This window comes from Mercenaria mercenaria, chromosome 3, assembly GCF_021730395.1.
Source record: "Mercenaria mercenaria strain notata chromosome 3, MADL_Memer_1, whole genome shotgun sequence".
Lineage (NCBI taxonomy): Eukaryota > Metazoa > Mollusca > Bivalvia > Venerida > Veneridae > Mercenaria > Mercenaria mercenaria.
The window spans coordinates 31,485,844-31,506,003 of NC_069363.1; the positions used below are offsets into that span (position 1 = coordinate 31,485,844).

Genomic DNA, 20,160 nt, shown 5'->3' on the forward strand with positions numbered 1-20,160 from the left:
GCTTTACGTATTTTGCTCCGCAAGACATCATGTTTTGCCCATTTCATTACGCTACCAAGCTTTACGTATTTTGCTCCACAAGACATCATGTTTTGCCCATTTCATTACGCTACCAAGCTTTACGTATTTTGCTCCACAAGACATCATGTTTTACTCATTTCATTACGCTGCTACCAAGCTTTACGTATTTTGCTCCACAAGACATCATGTTTTACTCATTTCATTACGCTGCTACCAAGCTTTACGTATTTTGCTGTGCAAGACATCATGTTTTACCCATTTCATTACGCTACCCAGTTTTACGTATTTTGTTCTACAAGACATCATGTTTTACCCATTTCATTACGCTACCCAGTTTTACGTATTTTGTTCTACAAGACATCATGTTTTACCCATTTCATTACGCTGCTACCAAGCTTTACGTATTTTGCTCCACAAGACATCATGTTTTACCCATTTTATTACGCTACCCAGCTTTACGTATTTTGCTCCACAAGACATCATGTTTTACCCATATCATTACGCTACCCAGCTTTACGTATTTTGCTCCGCAAGACATCATGTTTTGCCCATTTCATTACGCTACCAAGCTTTACGTATTTTGCTCCGCAAGACATCATGTTTTGCCCATTTCATTACGCTACCAAGCTTTACGTATTTTGCTCCACAAGACATCATGTTTTACTCATTTCATTACGCTGCTACCAAGCTTAACGTATTTTGCTCCACAAGACATCATGTTTTACCCATTTCATTACGCTACCCAGCTTTACGTATTTTGTTCTACAAGACATCATGTTTTACCCATTTCATTACGCTACCAAGCTTTACGTATTTTGTTCTACAAGACATCATGTTTTACCCATTTCATTACGCTACCCAGCTTTACGTATTTTGTTCGACAAGACATCATGTTTTACCCATTTCATTACGCTACCCAGCTTTACGTATTTTGTTCTACAAGACATCATGTTTTACCCATTTCATTACGCTACCAAGCTTTACGTATTTTGCTGTGCAAGACATCATGTTTTACCCATTTCATTACGCTACCCAGCTTTACGTATTTTGCTCTGCAAGACATCATGTTTCACCCATTTCATTACGCTACCCAGCTTTATGTATTTTGCTCTGCAAGACATCATGTTTTACCCATTTCATTACGCTGCTACCAAGCTTTACGTATTTAGTTCTACAAGACATCATGTTTTACCCATTTCATTACGCTACCCAGCTTTACGTATTTTGCTGTGCAAGAGATCATGTTTTACACATTTCATTATGCTGCTACCAAGCTTTACTTATTTTGCTCTACAAGACATCATGTTTTACCAATTTCATTACGCTACCCAGCTTTACGTATTTTGCTCCACAAGACATCATGTTTTACCCATTTCATTACGCTACCAAGCTTTACGTATTTTGCTGTGCAAGACATCATGTTTTACCCATTTCATTACGCTACCAAGCTTAACGTATTTTGCTGTGCAAGACATCATGTTTTACCCATTTCATTACGCTACCCAGCTTTACGTATTTTGCTGTGCAAGACATCATGTTTTACCCATTTCATTATGCTACCAAGCTTAACGTATTTTGCTGTGCAAGACATCATGTTTTACCCATTTCATTACGCTACCAAGCTTTACGTATTTTGCTGTGCAAGACCCATTTCATTACGCTACCCAGTCTTACGTATTTTGCTGTGCAAGACATCATGTTTTACCCATTTCATTACGCTACCCAGCCTTACGTATTTTGCTGTGCAAGGCATCATGTTTTACCCATTTCATTACGCTACCCAGCCTTGCGTATTTTGCTGTGCAAGGCATCATGTTTTACCCATTTCATTACGCTACCCAGCCTTGCGTATTTTGCTGTGCAAGGCATCAGGTTTTACCCATTTCATTACGCTACCCAGCCTTGCGTATTTTGCTCCGCAAGACATCAGGTTTTACCCATTTCATTACGCTACCCAGCCTTGCGTATTTTGCTCCGCAAGACATCAGGTTTTACCCATTTCATTACGCTACCCAGCCTTACGTATTTTGCTCCGCAAGACATCATGTTTCACCCATTTCATTACGCTACCAAACATTACGTATTTTGCTGTGCAACACATCATGTTTCACCCATTTCATTACGCTACCCAGCTTTACGTATTTCGCTCTGCAAGACATCATGTTTCACCCATTTCATTACGCTACCCAGCTTTACGTATTTCGCTCCGCAAGACATCATGTTTCCCCCATTTCATTACGCTACCCAGCTTTACATATTTTGCTGTGCAAGACATCATGTTTGACCCATTTCATTACGCTACCCAGCTTGACGTACTTTGCTGTGCAAGCCATCATGTTTTACCGATTTCATTACGCCACCCAGCTTTACGTATTTTGCTGTGCAAGACGTCATGTTTACCCATTTCATTACGCTACCAAGCTTTACGTATTTTGCTCCACAAGACATCATGTTTTACCCATTTCATTACGCTGCTACCAAGCTTAACGTATTTTGCTCCACAAGACATCATGTTTTACCCATTTCATTACGCTACCCAGCTTTACGTATTTTGCTCCGCAAGACATCATGTTTTACCCATTTCATTACGCTACGAAACTTTAAGTATTTTGCTCTACAAGACATCATGTTTTACCCATTTCATTACGCTACCAAGCTTTACGTATTTTGCTTTGCAAGACATCATGTTTTAACCATTTCATTACGCTACCAAGCTTTGTGTATTTTGCTGTTCAAGACATCATGTTTTACCCATTCCATTACGCTGGTACCAAGCTTTACGTATTTTGCTCTACAACTTATCATGTTTTACCCATCTCATTACGCTACCCAGTTTTACGTATTTTGTTCTACAAGACATCGTGTAGTGCCCGTTTAATAACGCTACCCAGCATAACGTATTTCGCTCTACAAGACACCATGTAGTGTCCGTTTAATTACGCTATCCAGCATAACGTATTTTGCTCTACAAGACGTCGTGTAGCGCCCGTTTAATTACTCTATCCAGCATAACGTATTTTGCTCTACAAGACATCGTGTAGCGCCCGTATAATTACTCTATCCAGCATAACGTATTTTGCTCTACAAGACATCGTGTAGCGCCCGTTTAATTACGCTATCCAGCATAACGTATTTTGCTCTACAAGACATCGTGTAGCGCCCGTTTAATTACGCTATCCAGCATTACGTATTTTGCTCTACAAGACATCGTGTAGTGCCCGTTTAATTACGCTATCCAGCATTACGTATTTTGCTCTACAAGACATCATGTAGTGCCCGTTTAATAACGTTATCCACCTTTACGTATTTTGCTCTACAAGACATCATGTAGTGCCCGTTTAATTACGCTACCCAGCTTTACGTATTTTGCTCTACAAGACATCATGTAGTGCCCTTTTAATAATGCTATCCAGCATAACATATTTTGCTCTACAAGACATCATGTAGTGCCCGTTTAATTACGCTATCCACCTTTACGTATTTTGCTCTACAAGACAGCATGTAGTGCCCATTTAATTACGCTACCCAGCTTTAAGTATTTTGCTCTACAAGACATCATGTAGTGCCTGTTTAATAACGCTATCCAGAATAACGTATTTTGCTCTGCAAGACATCATGTAGTGCCCGTTTAATTACTCTATCCAGCTTTAAGAATTTTGCTCTACAAGACACCATGTAGTGCCCGTTTAATTACTCTACCCAGCTATAAGTATTTTGCTCTACAAGACATCATGTAGTGCCCGTTTAATAACGCTATCCAGAATAACGTATTTTGCTCTGCAAGACATCGTGTAGTGCCCGTTTAATTACTCTATCCAGCTTTAAGAATTTTGCTGTACAAGACATCATGTAGTGCATGTTTAATAATGCTATCCAGCGTAACGTATTTTGCTCGACAAGACGTCATGTAGTGCCCGTTTAATTACGCTATCCAGCATAACGTATTTTGCTCTACAAGACATCATGTAGTGCCCGTTTAATTACGCTATCCAGCATTACGTATTTCGCTCTACAAGACATCATGTAATGCCCGTTTAATTACGCTATCCAGCATTACGTATTTTGCTCTACAAGACATCGTGTAATGCCCGCTTAATTACGCTATCCAGCATTACATATGTCACCATACAAGATATCATTTAGTGCCCGTTTAATTACGCTATCCAGCATTACGTATTTTGCTCTACAAGACATCATGTTGGGCCCGTTTCATTATGCTACCCATCGGATAAAATACGGTTTTACACCTTAATATGAAAAATGTATCGTCGTTTGCGAAATATTGTTAAGAAGTAGGTTTTTAGCGTTTTAAAGTACAACGTTGGGCCTCCCAAATCTACGAAGGATTCAATCTTGGACCAGTGAATGAAAAGCTATATATCACTGTTTTTTTCATTGGCACAACCCATAACAACGGCTCATGTGATCTAAGCTTACTTCATGAAGTATTTAGTACTGTATAATGTTCTGTAGATAAATTAGAGTAATAAATAACTTCACATAGAGTACCACATGATGTCTTAGAGAGTGACTTATTACTTATTACATTTAGTCTTGGGTATTATACCATGTTACCGTTACGTAGGGTATTGAAATTGGAAATAAAAACACTTTTATATAGGATAGTCTACGTTTTTAAGTATGAGTATATGTTTGTCTCCTTTGGTATTACCTATATTTTTTATATTGATGTTTTAATGTAAAGGGGCATTTTTGTTTCTTTTGAATTTGTTATTGTTTGTACTTTCGGAATGTATTCTGTAAAGAACTTTTGAACGTGTATGTGTGCATGAAAAGAGTGCTGTATAACTGGTGTACCATTTGACCACTCATCAGACGTCATGTTGTAACCATAATGTCACTAGATACAAGACATTGTGTAGGAAAGCGAAGCAATTGCTATCATTTGCATAACTAAATGTTGTTATTCGCTTTCACAATTGATCATTTCAGAAAAGCACAAAGACTGCTCTAGAAACTGGTCGCACTTTCAGCACGATTTTTTCGGACATGTCGTTTCGGTACCAGTTACACGGAGCAACCACGGAGGAGGAGTTTAGGAACATCCTCCGTGAGAGAACCCGCCAACTCATTCGTGAACAGAGTGTACCTGAAAATAGAAAATCACATTTACATCTGCCAAAAAATCCCTTTGAGGAAAACGAAGAAGAGGTAAAATCGAGATTACTGAGCTACTGTTTACTTGAAACTGAAACTGAATAATTTGATTAAACGCCTATTTTTATACAGTGATATATTCAATGGCGTTGTACATAATAATAATAATTATTATTATTATTATTATTTTAACAATATTAATAATGACAATAATAATAGTAACAGCCTTATTGTAACAAAAGTCATGACCGTACCCCTCCCCTTGAGGTCATTTTACCCCTATTGTGAATATACTTATAGTACATACTGGAATCTAGACTGATACATGATAATTTCTTTTAGTTGTTAGTTCACCACGTGAATGTTGTGCATCTTCGGCTGTTCCCTATAAACAATCTATTTCACAATATTAAATGTGTGTTATTTGTATTTTGTTAAATACATCCTGTATAGATATGAGCCGTGCCATGGGAAAACCAACATAGTGGGTGTGCGACCAGCATGGATCCAGACTAGCCTGCGCATCCGCGCAGTCTGGTCAGGATCCATGCTGTTCGCTAACAGTTTCTCCAATTCCAATAGGCTTTAAAAGCGAACAGCATGGAGGCTGACCAGACTGCGCGGATGCGCAGGCTGGTCTGGATCCATGCTGGTCGCACACCCACTATGTTGGTTTTCCCATGGCACGGCTCATATTTGCTTTAAGACTTCCTTATTCTTAGCACCAATTACATTTCAGAAACCACGATGTCCTTTTGGTTCCGGAATGGTCCAGGACATTAAAAGAAGACTTCCACATTACTGGTCAGATTATAAAGATGGTATAAATTATATATTAACAGAGTTATTTTCCAAATTACCACCACCCATTAAGACAGACAGGGTCCGGTTGTTCGAAACTTTAATCGGCTGTTAAACTAACCGCCGGTTAAGTTTTGATTCAAAATACTAGACTTGATGGGAAAAACTAGTATGACGTTTTGATTTCATTGTAAAGATTTTTCAGTGTTCATAATTCTTACCTCATACATATGTTTTTCTAAGTCTTCTGAAATGTCGAAAAATAACTCTAAAAGTTAATCAACTATTAGCTTAATCGCCTGTTAAAGTTTCTAACAACTGGGCCCTGGTATCGTATTTATGCTGCCAGTCCGTCTTGTTCTCTGTCCGGTCGATATTTCCTTAACCTACTGAAGTTTTTCACGAGTGAAATTGAGTGAATGTAGCTCATGGTTATTGTATATGCAGATATCTGATGAATGCCTGACAATTTCGGCTGTTATTCTTCCTTGTTATGGCTTTTGCAACAAGCTAGATCTCACTGTGAAGCCGTTGTGCAACAGAAACATGTTTAATGTGTAATTTCCGGTATGTTTTGATGTTTCTCACAAAAATATTAACATTTATACTTAAGCAAAATACAACAAACGTTACTGTGTTTATTTGCAGGCATTATTGGATACAAGACGCCACAAAAGCTTATCTCTACAACACTGTTTCTGTATTTTGCATGTGTATTGCCTAACATAGCATTCGGAATGCTGAACGACAACAATACAAATGGTGCAATAGGTACATCTCACATTTATACAACATTAAACTTCATTTGTTAAACAAAAAAATGTCATAATTTGATCATCAAATTTATTATTTTAACACCTAGACTTTGAAGTTACATTTATAGATCTAACATGTAGGGATATGCTCAAAATATTATGTGCATAGCTGCAAAATATATTACATTTTGTGTACAAACTTTGGAAATTCAAGTAGGGAACATTTTATGTATTTAATGTAACTGTCACTTACAACAGAAAGCAACGTCTGTATATTGCAGGTGTTAAAAAAATCTTATTTTCGCAATGTGCGGGAGGAATTCTGTTTGCATTGTTTGGTGGGCAACCTCTGATTGTGCTGTTGACGACGGCACCGCTGGCTCTATACACCAAAAGTGAGTTATTCTTTCTTAACTAGATTGGTCAAAATGTATTTACTTATAGCACAGGCCCGTATCGCTGCCTAATAAAACTTGATACCTTAAATTTACAACACATTAAGATACAAAATCTTACCTGCTTCTGTAACCATTTCCATATATAAATAGCGCCCACTCATGGCATAACTGCCTCCATATATAAATAGCGCCCACTCATGGCATAACTGCCTCCATACAAATAGCCCCCACTCATGGCATAACTGCCTCTAACTCGAAAATGCGCGTACAGATACTGCTTACTCAATAGTACGTAGTGTATTTCTTGCATATCGAATGAATTATATGATTTTATGCGGTCGGCAATAATGTCACTATTTTAATTTTCAGTAATTTTCAGCATTAGTGAAGACTTTGATCTCGACTTTAACGCTATGTTTGCCTGTGTTGGTCTCTGGAATTGTTTCTTTCTCATTGTCTACTCCGTCACCAATGTCAGCAAACTCATGAAATTCTCCTCCAGGTAAAGAACTTTACATTACATACGTTACCTTAGTAGCAACAGCATTACTAGTTTTACCCTTTATTTACATACTGGGATTAGAAATTGAGATCTAACACTTACCATGCTGGACTCGATTGATTCTGCCTTTGCGACCAATGTAGATCATGACCAGCCTGCACATCCGTGCAGTCTGATCATGATCTGCACTGTTCGCCATTCAGTCTGTATCTTTTTGGTAAGCACCCCTTTAGACAGTTAATGGTACTTTCCAAACTGAAAGATGGACAAGTTCATTATAGAAATTTAGCAGGGTAAGGGTTAATTAAAATGTAACTTAATGCCGTTCAGCTGGTATCGCGAACACCGATCCTCCACAAGGGACATTATATTTTTTTTTTACTTTTGCAAAATGAAGTTCATACAGACAGTCAACAAGCTTTACTCTGTCATTTCTAATGTAACTGATGTAACTTTATTTAATTTGAATCTAATTTTTAGGGGAACAATTCAATAAATGTATGTGAAGCCTTATTCTTTGAAATATTAAATCTACATTTTGTATTTACAAAAATTTGAAAATGCATTGGTGTCTGTTTTTTTTTTCAGATCTACAGAAGAAATATTTTCATTATTTATTACATTTGCATTTTCCGCAGATGCCATAAAAGACACAATAAAAGGTAATGTGCAGGTTCACATACATATATACTTCTGGGTATTTAGTTTTTGTACATTTCAAACATTGCATGTTAATTAAGTTATGCACGAATATTATTTTTTTTTTACCCATTGTATTCTATAAAAATTAACAACGTGTATCATCACCGCGATATACTCCTTTCACTATCTGTATATATGCATGTAAAATTATTCCTTAATAATCAACATAATATGTTAACAACCACCCGCTGCCTCTATTTGACTAAAGGCGGATAAGTCTTCTCAGAGAAGTTTATCAGTTTTACAACGCTTATAAGCAATATCTAACATAAAATAAGTTAAAAGCTACGACGCCGATTTATGTGGTTTCAAGTAAGGAGGTTTGTGATATCCTTGCATTTTTGTCCAATTATTCATGTTTGATTAATTCCAGAGTTTAACTACTGTACTACTATACATAGTATAGTTTGGCCAATAACTTAGAATATCTACAGATTTTTTGTCATATTACCATACAAACGAAATTAGTTCCGAAATCAAAAAGACTTTATACTCTTGTTCAATACATTTTCATTTTAGATCATTTCCAGATGTGTATACTCTTCTTTTGTCAATTATCATTTAAAGATTATTTCCAGATTTCATGATGATCATTTGTGTACCATCTTTTGTTAACTTTCTCCAGATTTTATACTCTTTATTTTGTCCGTTATCATTTGTTAGATTATTTCCAGATTTTAACAAGTATTACTACACTCCTGACTGTTTCCCGCCTACTAACACTGATCAGTCTCTGAATAACCTCACTTCTAACACGAGCTTCATGTCAACTAACGTGTCTGATACAGCAGACGACAACCAACACCCGTGCATGAAGGAAAACAGCATTCTGTTTTTACTGCTTATGCTAGGCACCGTCTGGTTTGGAATCACTATGTTTAACTTTACAAAAACGTAAGTTATGAATAAAAGTGATATACATTTGTATTCTACATTTTTGTTTAACATATGAAAACGTTGCTTAGGTCGAATACATTTTTCATAAATGCTTAGTCTGAAAAAGAATTAACCATGTACACATATCTTGTAATAAATATTTCAAATGGCTTGGCAGTATGAGATTTGACCAACTGTTGTCGTTAGTTTTTTGTTGTTGTTGTTTTTCCACTTCGCAAGTATAAATAGACGCTTCAAAATGCAGTAAAACAGAGATGAAAGCAAAGTTGTTTCTTCATTTGTAGACCATTTCTGACCGCCGGCAAGAGAGAGCTATTGGCTGACTATGCCCTACCTGCCGCAGTACTTATAATGTCTTTCTTCGGCTCATACGTCTTTAGAGCTGTAGCTCGTAAGTATAAAACTATGTTTGTACAAGAATAATGCCGAATACGTGTAACTGTGACCATCTTTGTTTCCAATTACCTTCATTGTGCCAAATTGATTCGAATAATTAGGTGGCTTATCTAGGACATTTCGTTATTTAGTTGACGTGCGTCCAGCATTTGCGGCACATTATCGAACATTTGGACGTTTCATTTTGTCGCTTTGGTGCACGGGCCAGCACGACACAAGAACACTACCATTGCTACACAAGGAAACATTGACCACGACAAAACGAAACATTATATTTCGTGCCGAAGTGCGCGCCATCCAAACTAAATTTCGTGTTGACACGGGAACCAAGATGAAATAAAAAAAAATCAACGTTTTGTTGTGTAACGTTGAGACGTGCACCATAACGACACAATAATATTTCGTTCCGTTGACTGTCTCATTCCGCTATGCATATATGTATTCGTTATTTCTACTTGAAGATTTCAAAACAGTAGTTTTTGTTGATATTCACTCCAATTAGCTTTATTTGACGGTATGTTTGTTAATGTTTTTTTTTTTGTAGAAAGATTGCCGAAAATGCCACCTAACTGTATTGATAAAAACTACTGTTCTGAAATAACGAAGGGGACACGCAACAAGAAGACACGCCAATCCTCACGCACGCCGACGAGACAAAACGAAAATATCCATATATTCTATCTATTCTCCATATTAACGAATATAATTTGTTTGTACTAGCGACATTATACAATACATTTTACTATACTATACTATAATTTCAAATGTCGTTACATGCACTTATATTATTTTTCAGTGAAACCTTTCAAATACGTTGCCGAGACAACCTTGTTCAACTTGGCGCCGTTACATACGTTACCATGGCCTGCGGTTATAGCTGCTGCCGGGCTAGGTTTCAGTCTTTCTCTACTGTTCTTCATGGATCAAAATATATCTAGTGCACTGGTCAATACCCCTTCAAACAAGTAAGTTAGTGTTCGCAGTGTCCTTAATATTTTCATTCAAATCATATCTATTTAATTATACTTATTTCGCATCTGATTCCAAACTTTATATAGCATGCGGCATCTGTATCTCCAACTGATTGCTTTATACGCACAATTTGTAAACTGGTCGTCTTAACTAGCAAATTATTAAGAAATTGTCGTAGGCGCGGCCTATATGAAATTATTATGTCGTTTTAAATTTTGACAACCAGTTGATTTATACATCAGGTTGAAGAAAGGAGCGGCGTATCACTGGGACCTGTTCACTGTTGCCATTATCAACGGTTTCCTGTCGATATTTACGTTGCCTTGGGTCCATGCGGCACTGCCTCATTCTCCGCTGCACGTGAAAGCACTAGCAGATATGGAAGAAAGGGTAGATCAAGGACACGTTCAACAAATGTATGATCTATTTATAATGTGAATTCCTTGTGATATACTACTATAGCAAATATCAGACCAATTGTAGATCCCTTGATCTTCAACAAGATCACGCCCGTGGTGATCATTAACTTCGAGCTGTATTTTCTCCTAAAATTTTGAAAAAAGTATTTAGAATTAAATATTTCTTCACTGTCTGAATTCAGTGACGTATTTAAAGGGATAATCAGGGATTTTTTTCAAGACATATATTTATGATTTATCTATGCTAGTTTACTAAGTCAATAAAAACAGAAAGATGTTTTATCGACCTTATAGATGTAAAGTCGCAAAAACATGTGACAAATCGTTCAGTCAAGAATCTGACCACCCAACTCTAATTATCTTATACTGTCTGTGGTAGAATTAGAAACATAAAAAAGAAAAGTGGACTATGACATTCAAGAGTGATTTTCACGATTTATTCTAACCTGGCATACGTAGGTCAGGTAAACAAAATCATGAAAACGTTAAAGTAAGAAATAATCCATTTTTGTAAGTACATGTATCGTCTGTACAAAATATTTTTTTAAATTTTTCGTCCTTTGTCACACCTGTATATCCCTTTAAAGGGCTATAAATTATTTGCATTGCGACTTAGAAATGATGAGATCAGGTCGATACCATGTATTGGAATGGTTTTGTCATTTAGGTGCGAAAATGAAATCAAGAAACACGAATTTCAAATAAACAAATATAGTAAAATTATCGTACCTTAATGGTTAAACATTTTATTTTTTCTTGCAACAGTGTTGTGCATGTACGAGAAACAAGACTTACTGGGATTATCTCCCATATTATGATTGGGCTATCTATGTTTCTGCTACCATATCCACTTTCCTACATCCCGTCCCCCGTGCTCGACGGCCTGTTCCTGTACGTGGCTATAACTGCACTCTATGGCAACCAACTGTTTGACAGAATACAGTTATTCTTCACAGAACAGGTACAGTATGGGGTGATTCATCAACACGTGCCTGATTTATCTCAATGTATTTGGTATTTTCAGTGGCAGAAACGTTGCTCTTCTCAAATTGTGCAATGAATTCAAATGGGCTTATTAAAATGCAACACAGGACTATACTTGTGATTTACGACTTTGCAACTGGTTCTGCCGGGTCTTTTCAGCTTAATTATTTATCATACAGTTATAAACTATATCATAAGTCTATGATGGAAAAATCGTGCGAGTATCTATCATATAAGGAACGCGGTGAACCGCTTGATCTTTGTAGAGTATTTTTAGTTTAATCATATTTTATTGCATATAATTTTAAGTTTGCTAGATTTATCATTGGTTATAGTTTGAAACAGTAAAACTAATATTGATAAGTTCTGTTGTTTCAGTCTGCGTATCCGCCAAACCACTACATACGCCGGGTACCACAGCGGAAGATCCACACGTTTACTGTAATACAGTTACTACAACTACTGGTTCTCTGTGTGTTTGGTTTCTCACCTATACCCTACATGAAAATGGTGTTTCCCATCCTGATAATGTTCCTCATGCCAATAAGGTAGGTAGTCGTAGATATTTTTTAAGGAGTCGCATGGCAATACAGAAAGCTTAAGTCTTTTATGATTAATTTCCTTATATAACCGATATCATATTTTGCCCCCTTCCCCGGTGAAAGTCACAGGGGTGTGTGACAATGGTGACTGTAGGTTAGAATGTACTTGCGTCAGTCTTTCCGTCCGTCCGTAACAGTTTTGATCGAAGCATAACTCCAGAACTATCAAACCCTCACACAATGACAGCGGGCATCGACAGCAGGTGTTTTCTTTTAAATCATCCCAATTTCTGGAGATAACTCTTAGTACTCAGTGGATTTTTTTTTCAAATTTATGGGAAGTACAATGTACAAGAAATATAACTTAGTCTTGCTTACTGGTACTTCCGGAATTATATTCCTTTATTTCATCTACTCATAAGACTTCTGTTCGGAGCATAACTCCAAAACTATCAAAGGGTTCCTGTAACGTTGCTTACCGTTACAGAATTGTCTTCCAGTATACTCGAAACTTTTGAAAGAAATTTATTTAAACTTCACGAGCGTGTTGGTGAACAGTTGAAGAAATTGAGTATTCTTGAATCCATACTAAATGCAGTAGCTATTGAAAAAAAGTTCTTTCTCCGCTAATTTATGATTCACAGTTACAAATCACATGTATTTATTCTTTTTTATCCCTCTATTACACAAACCATTTGCTTTGGCGGAGGGGAGGAGGTGTGTGGAGGGTGATTGGGAGGTGAAGATGGCTTTGATTGCCTCCGTGCAAATAAGATAAGTTAAATACTATTTTTCATGCCTAAGCCAAGTTGCTTCAACTTTTCATATAGACACATTAAGTTACACAGTTACACTACATGAAACAATGTTTATTTTCAGGCACAAAGTGGTACCGAAGATAATTTCACAGAAGTATCTGTCAGCTTTGGACGGACACTGATACACCTCGTTCTTTGTTTAGAGCGAAATCACCCCCAGTTCACTCTTCCAAAGACTCATATGTTTATGTACTATAGTCTGTATCGTATATTTTTTGTATTCGGAGAGAGAGAGATATTTTATATCCATGTAAATATATACTTTCTGTAAATACAAATTATACAATTTTTCACAAAACATAGTTTCAGTAGTCAGTAATCCAGTACACTGTACCTAGTAAGTGAAAGGCCCTTCCGAAGAGTCGAGCACGTGCTAGAAGTATTCAAGTAAAAAGTGTAATGCACGTGGCACTCGCAAAAAGCAGAATGCAGACAATGATGAAATCATGGTGGAAAAACGCATATCTGGCAAAAGTGCCACTGAATAAAGTTGCCTAGAATACACATGATAGTATGCTGATCTGTTATAGAGTCTTTTATTGTTAAGTTAAAATATAGCATACAGCCACTTTTCAGAAACATTCTTTACGGACTTGATGCTTCGAAAGTGAATAGAGTGAGCAGTATCCAATGACAAAAAAATGAGTGCCCAACTGTGAAACTTTATTTACAATAAAATTTGATATTTTCTTTGTAAAAAATTCTTTGAAATTTAACATAGAATTTAAATTCATTTATACGGGCTCGACATATTTTGAGAAACAAACTGGCAGGCCTCAATTCAATATTGGTAAACGTCATTGCAGACTAATCATTAGAACAAGAGTGCCATCCACAAGAAATGCCGTCACAGCAAATTAAAAGTAGAACTAGGTACGTCTTAAGTGGACACGGTCAATTTTTTTTTACTAATTCAAAGGCCATGGCTCTGGAGATACTTATCCAGACTTTTTGGTTATCAAATCTTACCTAGATCTATAGAAATACACATGTTAGCTCACATGTCACATAGTGACAAGGTGAGCTTTTGTGATCGCGCAGCATCCGTCGTCTGTCGTCTGTGCGTCCGTGCGTAAATGTTTGCTTGTAACCACTCTAGAGGTCACATTTTTCGTGGGATCTTTTTGAAAGTTGTTCAGAATGTTCAACTTGATGATATCTAGGTCAAGTTCGAAACTGGGTCAACTGCGGTCAAAAACTAGGTCAGTAGGTCTAAAAAATAGGAAAACATTGTGACCTCTCTAGAGGCCATACTTTTCAATGGATCTTAATGAAAGTTGGTCAGAATGTTCACCTTGATGATATCTAGGTCAGATTCGAAACTGGGTCATGTGCCATCAAAAACTAGGTCAGTAGGTTAAATAACAAAAAAACATTGTGACCTCTCTAGAGGCCATATTTTTCATGGGATTTGTATGAAATTATGGTCTGAATGTTCATCTTGATGATATCTAGATCAAGTTCGAAACTGGGTCAACTGCGGTCAAAAACTAGGTCAGTAGGTCTAAAAATAGAAAAACCTTGTAACCTATCTAGAGGCCATACTTATCAATGGATCATCATGAAAGTTGGTCAGAATGTTCATCTTGATGATATTTAGGTCAAGTTCGAAACTGGGTCACGTGCGGTCAAAAACTAGGTCAGTAGGTCAAATAATAAAAAAACCTTGTGACCTCTCTAGAGGCCATATTTTCACGGGATCTGTATGGAAGTTGGTCTGAATGTTCATTTTGATGATATCTAGGTCAAGTTCGAAACTGGGTCACATGTGGTCCAAAACTAGGTCAGTAGGTCTAAAAATAGAAAAACCTTGTGACCTCTCTAGAGGCCATACTTTTCAATGGATCTTCATGAAAGTTAGAATGTTCACCTTGATGATATCTAGGTCAAGTTCGAAACTGGGTCACGTGCCGTTGAAAACTAGGTAAGTAGGTCAAATAATAAAAAGACCTTGTGACCTCTCTAAAGGCCATATTTTTCATGGGATCTGTATGAAAGTTGGTCTGAATGTTCATCCTGATGATATCTAGGTCAAGTTCAAAACTGGGTCAGCTGCGGTCAAAAACTAGGTCAGTAGGTCTAAAAATAGAAAAACCTTTTGACCTCTCTAGTGGCCATATTTTTAAATGGATCTTCATGAAAATTGGTTTGAATGTTCACCTTGATGATATCTAGCTAATATTTGAAACTGGGTCACGTGTGGTCAAAAACTAGGTCAGTAGGTATAAAAATAGAACAAGAGGACCATGATGGTCCTGAATCGCTCACCTCTTCCCACATGATCCAGTTTTGAGTATGACGTCGTTTTAGCTCACCTGTCACAAAGTGACAAGGTGAGCTTTTGTGATCGCGCGGTGTCCGTCGTCCGTCCGTGCGTCCGTAAACTTTTGCTTGTGACCACTCTAGAGGTCACATTTTTCATGGGATCTTTATGAAAGTTGGTCAGAATGTTCATCTTGATGATATCTAGGTCAAGTTCGAAACTGGGTCACATGCCGTCAAAAACTAGGTCAGTAGGTCAAATAATAGAAAAACGTTGTGACCTCTCTAAAGGCCATATTTTTCATGGGATCTGTATGAAAGTTGGTCTGATTGTTCATCTTGATGATATCAACGTCAGGTTCGAAAGTGGGTCCCGTGCGGTCAAAACCTAGGTCAGTAGGTCTAAAAATAGAAAAACCTTGTGACCTCTCTAGAGGCCATATATTTTATGAGATCTTTATGAAAATTGTTCAGAATGTTCATCTTGAGGATATCTAGGTCAAGTTTGAAACTGGGTCACGTGCCATCAAAAACTAGGTCAGTAGGTCAAATAATAGAAAAACATTGTGACCTCTCTAGAGGCCATATTTTTCATGGGATCTGTATGAAAGTTAGTCAGAATGTTTATCTTGATAATATCTAGGTCGAGTTCTAAAGTGGGTCACGTACCTTCAAAAACTAGGTCAGTAGGTCAAATAATAGAAAAACCTTGTGACCTCTCTAAAGGCCATATTTTTCATGGGATCTGTATGAAAATTGGTCTGAATGTTCATCTTGATGATATCTAGGTCAAGGTCGAAACTGTGTCAACTGCGGTCAACAACTAGGTCAGTAGGTCTAAAAATAGAAAAACCTTGTGACCTCTCTAGAGGCCATACTTGTGAATGGATCTTCATGAAAATTGGTCAGAATGTTCACCTTGATGATATCTAGGTCATTTTTGAAACTGGGTCACGTGCCTTGAAAAACTAGGTCAGTAGGTCAAATAATAAAAAAACCTTGTGACCTCTCTAGAGGCCATACTTTTCATGGGATCTGTATGAAAGTTGGTCTGAATGTTCATCTTGATGATATCTAGGTCAAGTTCGAAAGTGGGTCACGTGCGGTCAAAAACTAGGTCAGTACGTCAAAAATTATTAAAATCTTTTGACCTCTCTAGAGGCCATATTTTTCAATGGATCTTCGTGAAAATTGATCTGAATGTTCACCTTGATGATATCTAGGTCAGTTTCGAAACTGGGTCACGTGCGGTCAAAAACTAGGCCAGTAGGTATAAAAATAGAAAAACCTTGTGACCTCTCTAGAGGTCATATTTTTCATGAAATCTTCATGAAAATTAGTGAGAATGTTCACCTTGATGATATCTAGGTAAAGTTCAAAACAGGGTCACGTACCTTCGAGAATTAGGTCAATAGGTCAAATAATAGAAAAACCTTGTGACCTCCCTAGAGACAATATTTTTCAATGGATCTTCATGAAAATTGGTCAGAATTTTTATCTTGATAATACCTAGGTCATGATCAAAACTAGGTCACTGTGTCAAATAATAGAAAAACGACGTCATACTCAAAACTGGGTCATGTGGGAAGAGGTGAGCGATTCAGGACCATCATGGTCCTCTTGTTTCTATTATTTGACATAGTGACCTAGTTTTTGAGCTCATGTGACCCAGTTTTGAACTTGACCTAGATATTATCAAGATAAAAATAATAACCAATTTTAATGAAGATCCATTGAAAAATATGGTCTCTAGAGAGGTCACAAGGTTTTTCTATTATTTGACCTATTGACCTAGTTTATTAAGGCACGTGACCCAGTTTCGAAACTGACCTAGATATCATCAAGATGAACATTCTGACCAATTTTCATGAAGATCCATTCAAGTGTATGGCCTCTAGAGAGGTCACAAGGTTTATCTTTTTTTAGACCTACTGACCTAGTTTTTGATCGCAGTTGACCCAGTTTCAAACTTGACCTAGATATCATCAAGATGAACATTCTGACCAACTTTCATACATATCCCCTGAAAAATATGGCCTCTAGAGAGGTCACAACGTTTTTTCATTCTTTGACCTTCTGACCTACTTTTTGACGGCAAATGACCCACTTTCGAACTTGACCTAGATATCATCAAGATGAACATTCTGACCAATTTTTATGGAGATCCATTCACAAGTATGGCCTCTAGAGAGGTCACAAGGTTTTTTCTATTATTTACCTACTGACCTAGTTTTTGATGGCACGTAACCCAGTTTCGAACTTGTCCTAAATATCATCAAGTTGAACGTTCTGACCAATTTTCATGAAGATTTCATGAAATATATGGTCTCTAGAAAGGTCACAAGGTTTTTCTATATTTAGACCTACAGACCTAGTTTTTGACCGCACGTGACCCAGTTTCGAACTTGACCTAGATATCATCAAGATGAACATTCAGACCAACTTTCATACAGATCCCATGAAAAATATGGCCTTTAGAGAGGTCACAAGGTTTTTCTATTATTTGACCTACTGACCTAGTTTTTAAAGGCACGTGACCCAGTTTCGACCTTGACCTAGATATTATCAAGATGAACATTCTGACCAATTTTCATGGAGATCCATTCACAAGTATGGCCTCTAGAGAGGTCACAAGGTTTTTCTATTTTAGACCTACTGACCTAGTTTTTGACCGCACATGATTCTGTTTCGAACTTGACCTAGATATCATCAAGGTGAACATTCAAACCAACTTTCATGAAGATCCATTGAAAAGTATGGCCTTTAGAGAGGTCATAAGGTTTTTCTATTATTTGACCTACTGACCTAGTTTTTGATGGCACGTTACCCCCTTTCAAACTTGACCTAGATATCATCAAGATGAACATTCAGACCAACTTTCATACAGATCCCATGGAAAATATGGCCTCTAGAGAGGTCACAAGGTTTTTCTATTATTTGACCTACTGACCTAGTTTTTGACGTCACGTGACCCACTTTCGATCTTGACTTAGATATCATCAAGGTGAACATTCTGACCAATTTTCATGAAATATATGGCCTCTAGAGAGGTCTTAAGGTTTTCCTATTTTTAGACCTACTGACCTAGTTTTTGACCGCACATGACCCAGTTTCGACCTTGACCTAGATATCATTAAGATGAACATTCAGACCAACTTTCATACAGATCCCATGAAAAATATGGCCTTTAGAGAGGTCACAAGGTTTTTTCTATTATTTGACCTACTGACCTAGTTTTTGATGGCACATAACCCAGTTTCGAACTTGACCTAACTATAAGCAAGTTGAACGTTCTGACCAATTTTCATGTAGATTTCATGAAATATATGGTCTCTAGAAAGGTCACAATGTTTTTCTATTTTTAGACCTACAGACCTAGTTTTTCACCGCACGTGACCCAGTTTCGAACTTGACCTAGATGTCATCAAGATGAACATTCAGACCAACTTTCATGAAGATCTTATGAAATATATGGCCTCTAGAGAAGTCACAAGGTTTTTCTATTTTTAGACCTACTGACCTAGTTTTTGAAGGCACGTGATGACCCAGTTTCGAACTTGACCTAGATATCATCAAGGTGAACATTCTGACCAATTTTCATGAAGATCCATTGAAAATTATGGCCTCTAGAGAGGTCACAAGGTTTTTCTATTTTTAGACCTACTGACCTAGTTTTTGACGGCACGTGACCCAGTTTCGTACTTGACCTAGAATTTACCAGGATGAACATTCTGACCCATTTTCATAAAGATCCCCTGAAAAATGTGACCTCTAGAGATGTCACAAGGAAAAGTTTACGCACGGACGACGGACACTGCGCAATCACAAAAGCTCACCTTGTCACTTCGTGACAGGTGAGCTAAAAACTGTGTGACCTCTCTAGAGGCCATATTTTTCGTGAGATCTTTATGAAAATTGGTGAGAATGTTCATCTTGATGATATCTAGGTCAAGTTCAAAACTGGGTCAAGTGCCTTCAAAAACAAGGTCATTAGGTCAAATAATAAAACAACCTTGTGACCTCTCTAGAGGCCATATTTTTTCAATGGATCTTCATGAAAATTGGTCAGAATTTTTATTTTGATGATATATAGGACAAGTTCAAAACTGGGTCACATGAGCTCAAAAACTATGTAACTATGTCAAATAATAGAAAAAACGACGTCATACTCAGTTCAAAACTGGGTCATGTGGGGACAGGGGAGCCATTCAGGACCATCATGGTCCTCTTGTATGGGAAATTGAGGTTCGAGGTGGAAAGAAAAATACACCGGTAATTGAGCGGACATTTGCCCAGTTTTGCAATTTTGAATAATCCAAGGGACATCACTCTAGACTGACTGGGACTATCCGGCTGGTTATCAACGTGGGTCGAGATACAACGTCCATAAATATTCTGACCTAGTATTGTGAATATTTTATAAGGCCTGCTTAAGTTATTGAGATACTTTAAGTACAGAACGAAGAGATCCCATCCATAGTAAAGAGCCCAATAAAGTGCCTTGGCAAGTGGTTTGACGCTAGCTTACAGGATAGAAGCAATGTCAAGAAGCTCGAGAACCAGGTAGAGGACG

General features: G+C 37.3%; 1 protein-coding gene across 3 annotated transcripts in view; it reads left to right on the plus strand.

The window, feature by feature from the left end:
- LOC123525169 (solute carrier family 4 member 11-like) overlaps nucleotides 1-13,974 on the plus strand; it is a 37,691-nt gene extending 23,717 nt beyond the window's left edge. For all 3 annotated transcript variants that reach the window (XM_045304001.2, XM_045304002.2, XM_045304000.2), the window contains exons 7-19: nucleotides 4,975-5,193; nucleotides 5,879-5,960; nucleotides 6,589-6,711; nucleotides 6,977-7,090; nucleotides 7,463-7,595; nucleotides 8,184-8,257; nucleotides 8,972-9,191; nucleotides 9,479-9,585; nucleotides 10,387-10,555; nucleotides 10,805-10,978; nucleotides 11,747-11,942; nucleotides 12,344-12,513; nucleotides 13,387-13,974. In XM_045304001.2, coding sequence (XP_045159936.2) covers nucleotides 4,975-5,193; nucleotides 5,879-5,960; nucleotides 6,589-6,711; nucleotides 6,977-7,090; nucleotides 7,463-7,595; nucleotides 8,184-8,257; nucleotides 8,972-9,191; nucleotides 9,479-9,585; nucleotides 10,387-10,555; nucleotides 10,805-10,978; nucleotides 11,747-11,942; nucleotides 12,344-12,513; nucleotides 13,387-13,447 — 1,842 coding nt within the window. In that variant the 3' untranslated portion in view covers nucleotides 13,448-13,974. The remainder of the gene's footprint in view (nucleotides 1-4,974; nucleotides 5,194-5,878; nucleotides 5,961-6,588; nucleotides 6,712-6,976; nucleotides 7,091-7,462; nucleotides 7,596-8,183; nucleotides 8,258-8,971; nucleotides 9,192-9,478; nucleotides 9,586-10,386; nucleotides 10,556-10,804; nucleotides 10,979-11,746; nucleotides 11,943-12,343; nucleotides 12,514-13,386) is intronic.
- The last annotated feature ends 6,186 nt before the right edge of the window (nucleotides 13,975-20,160 follow it).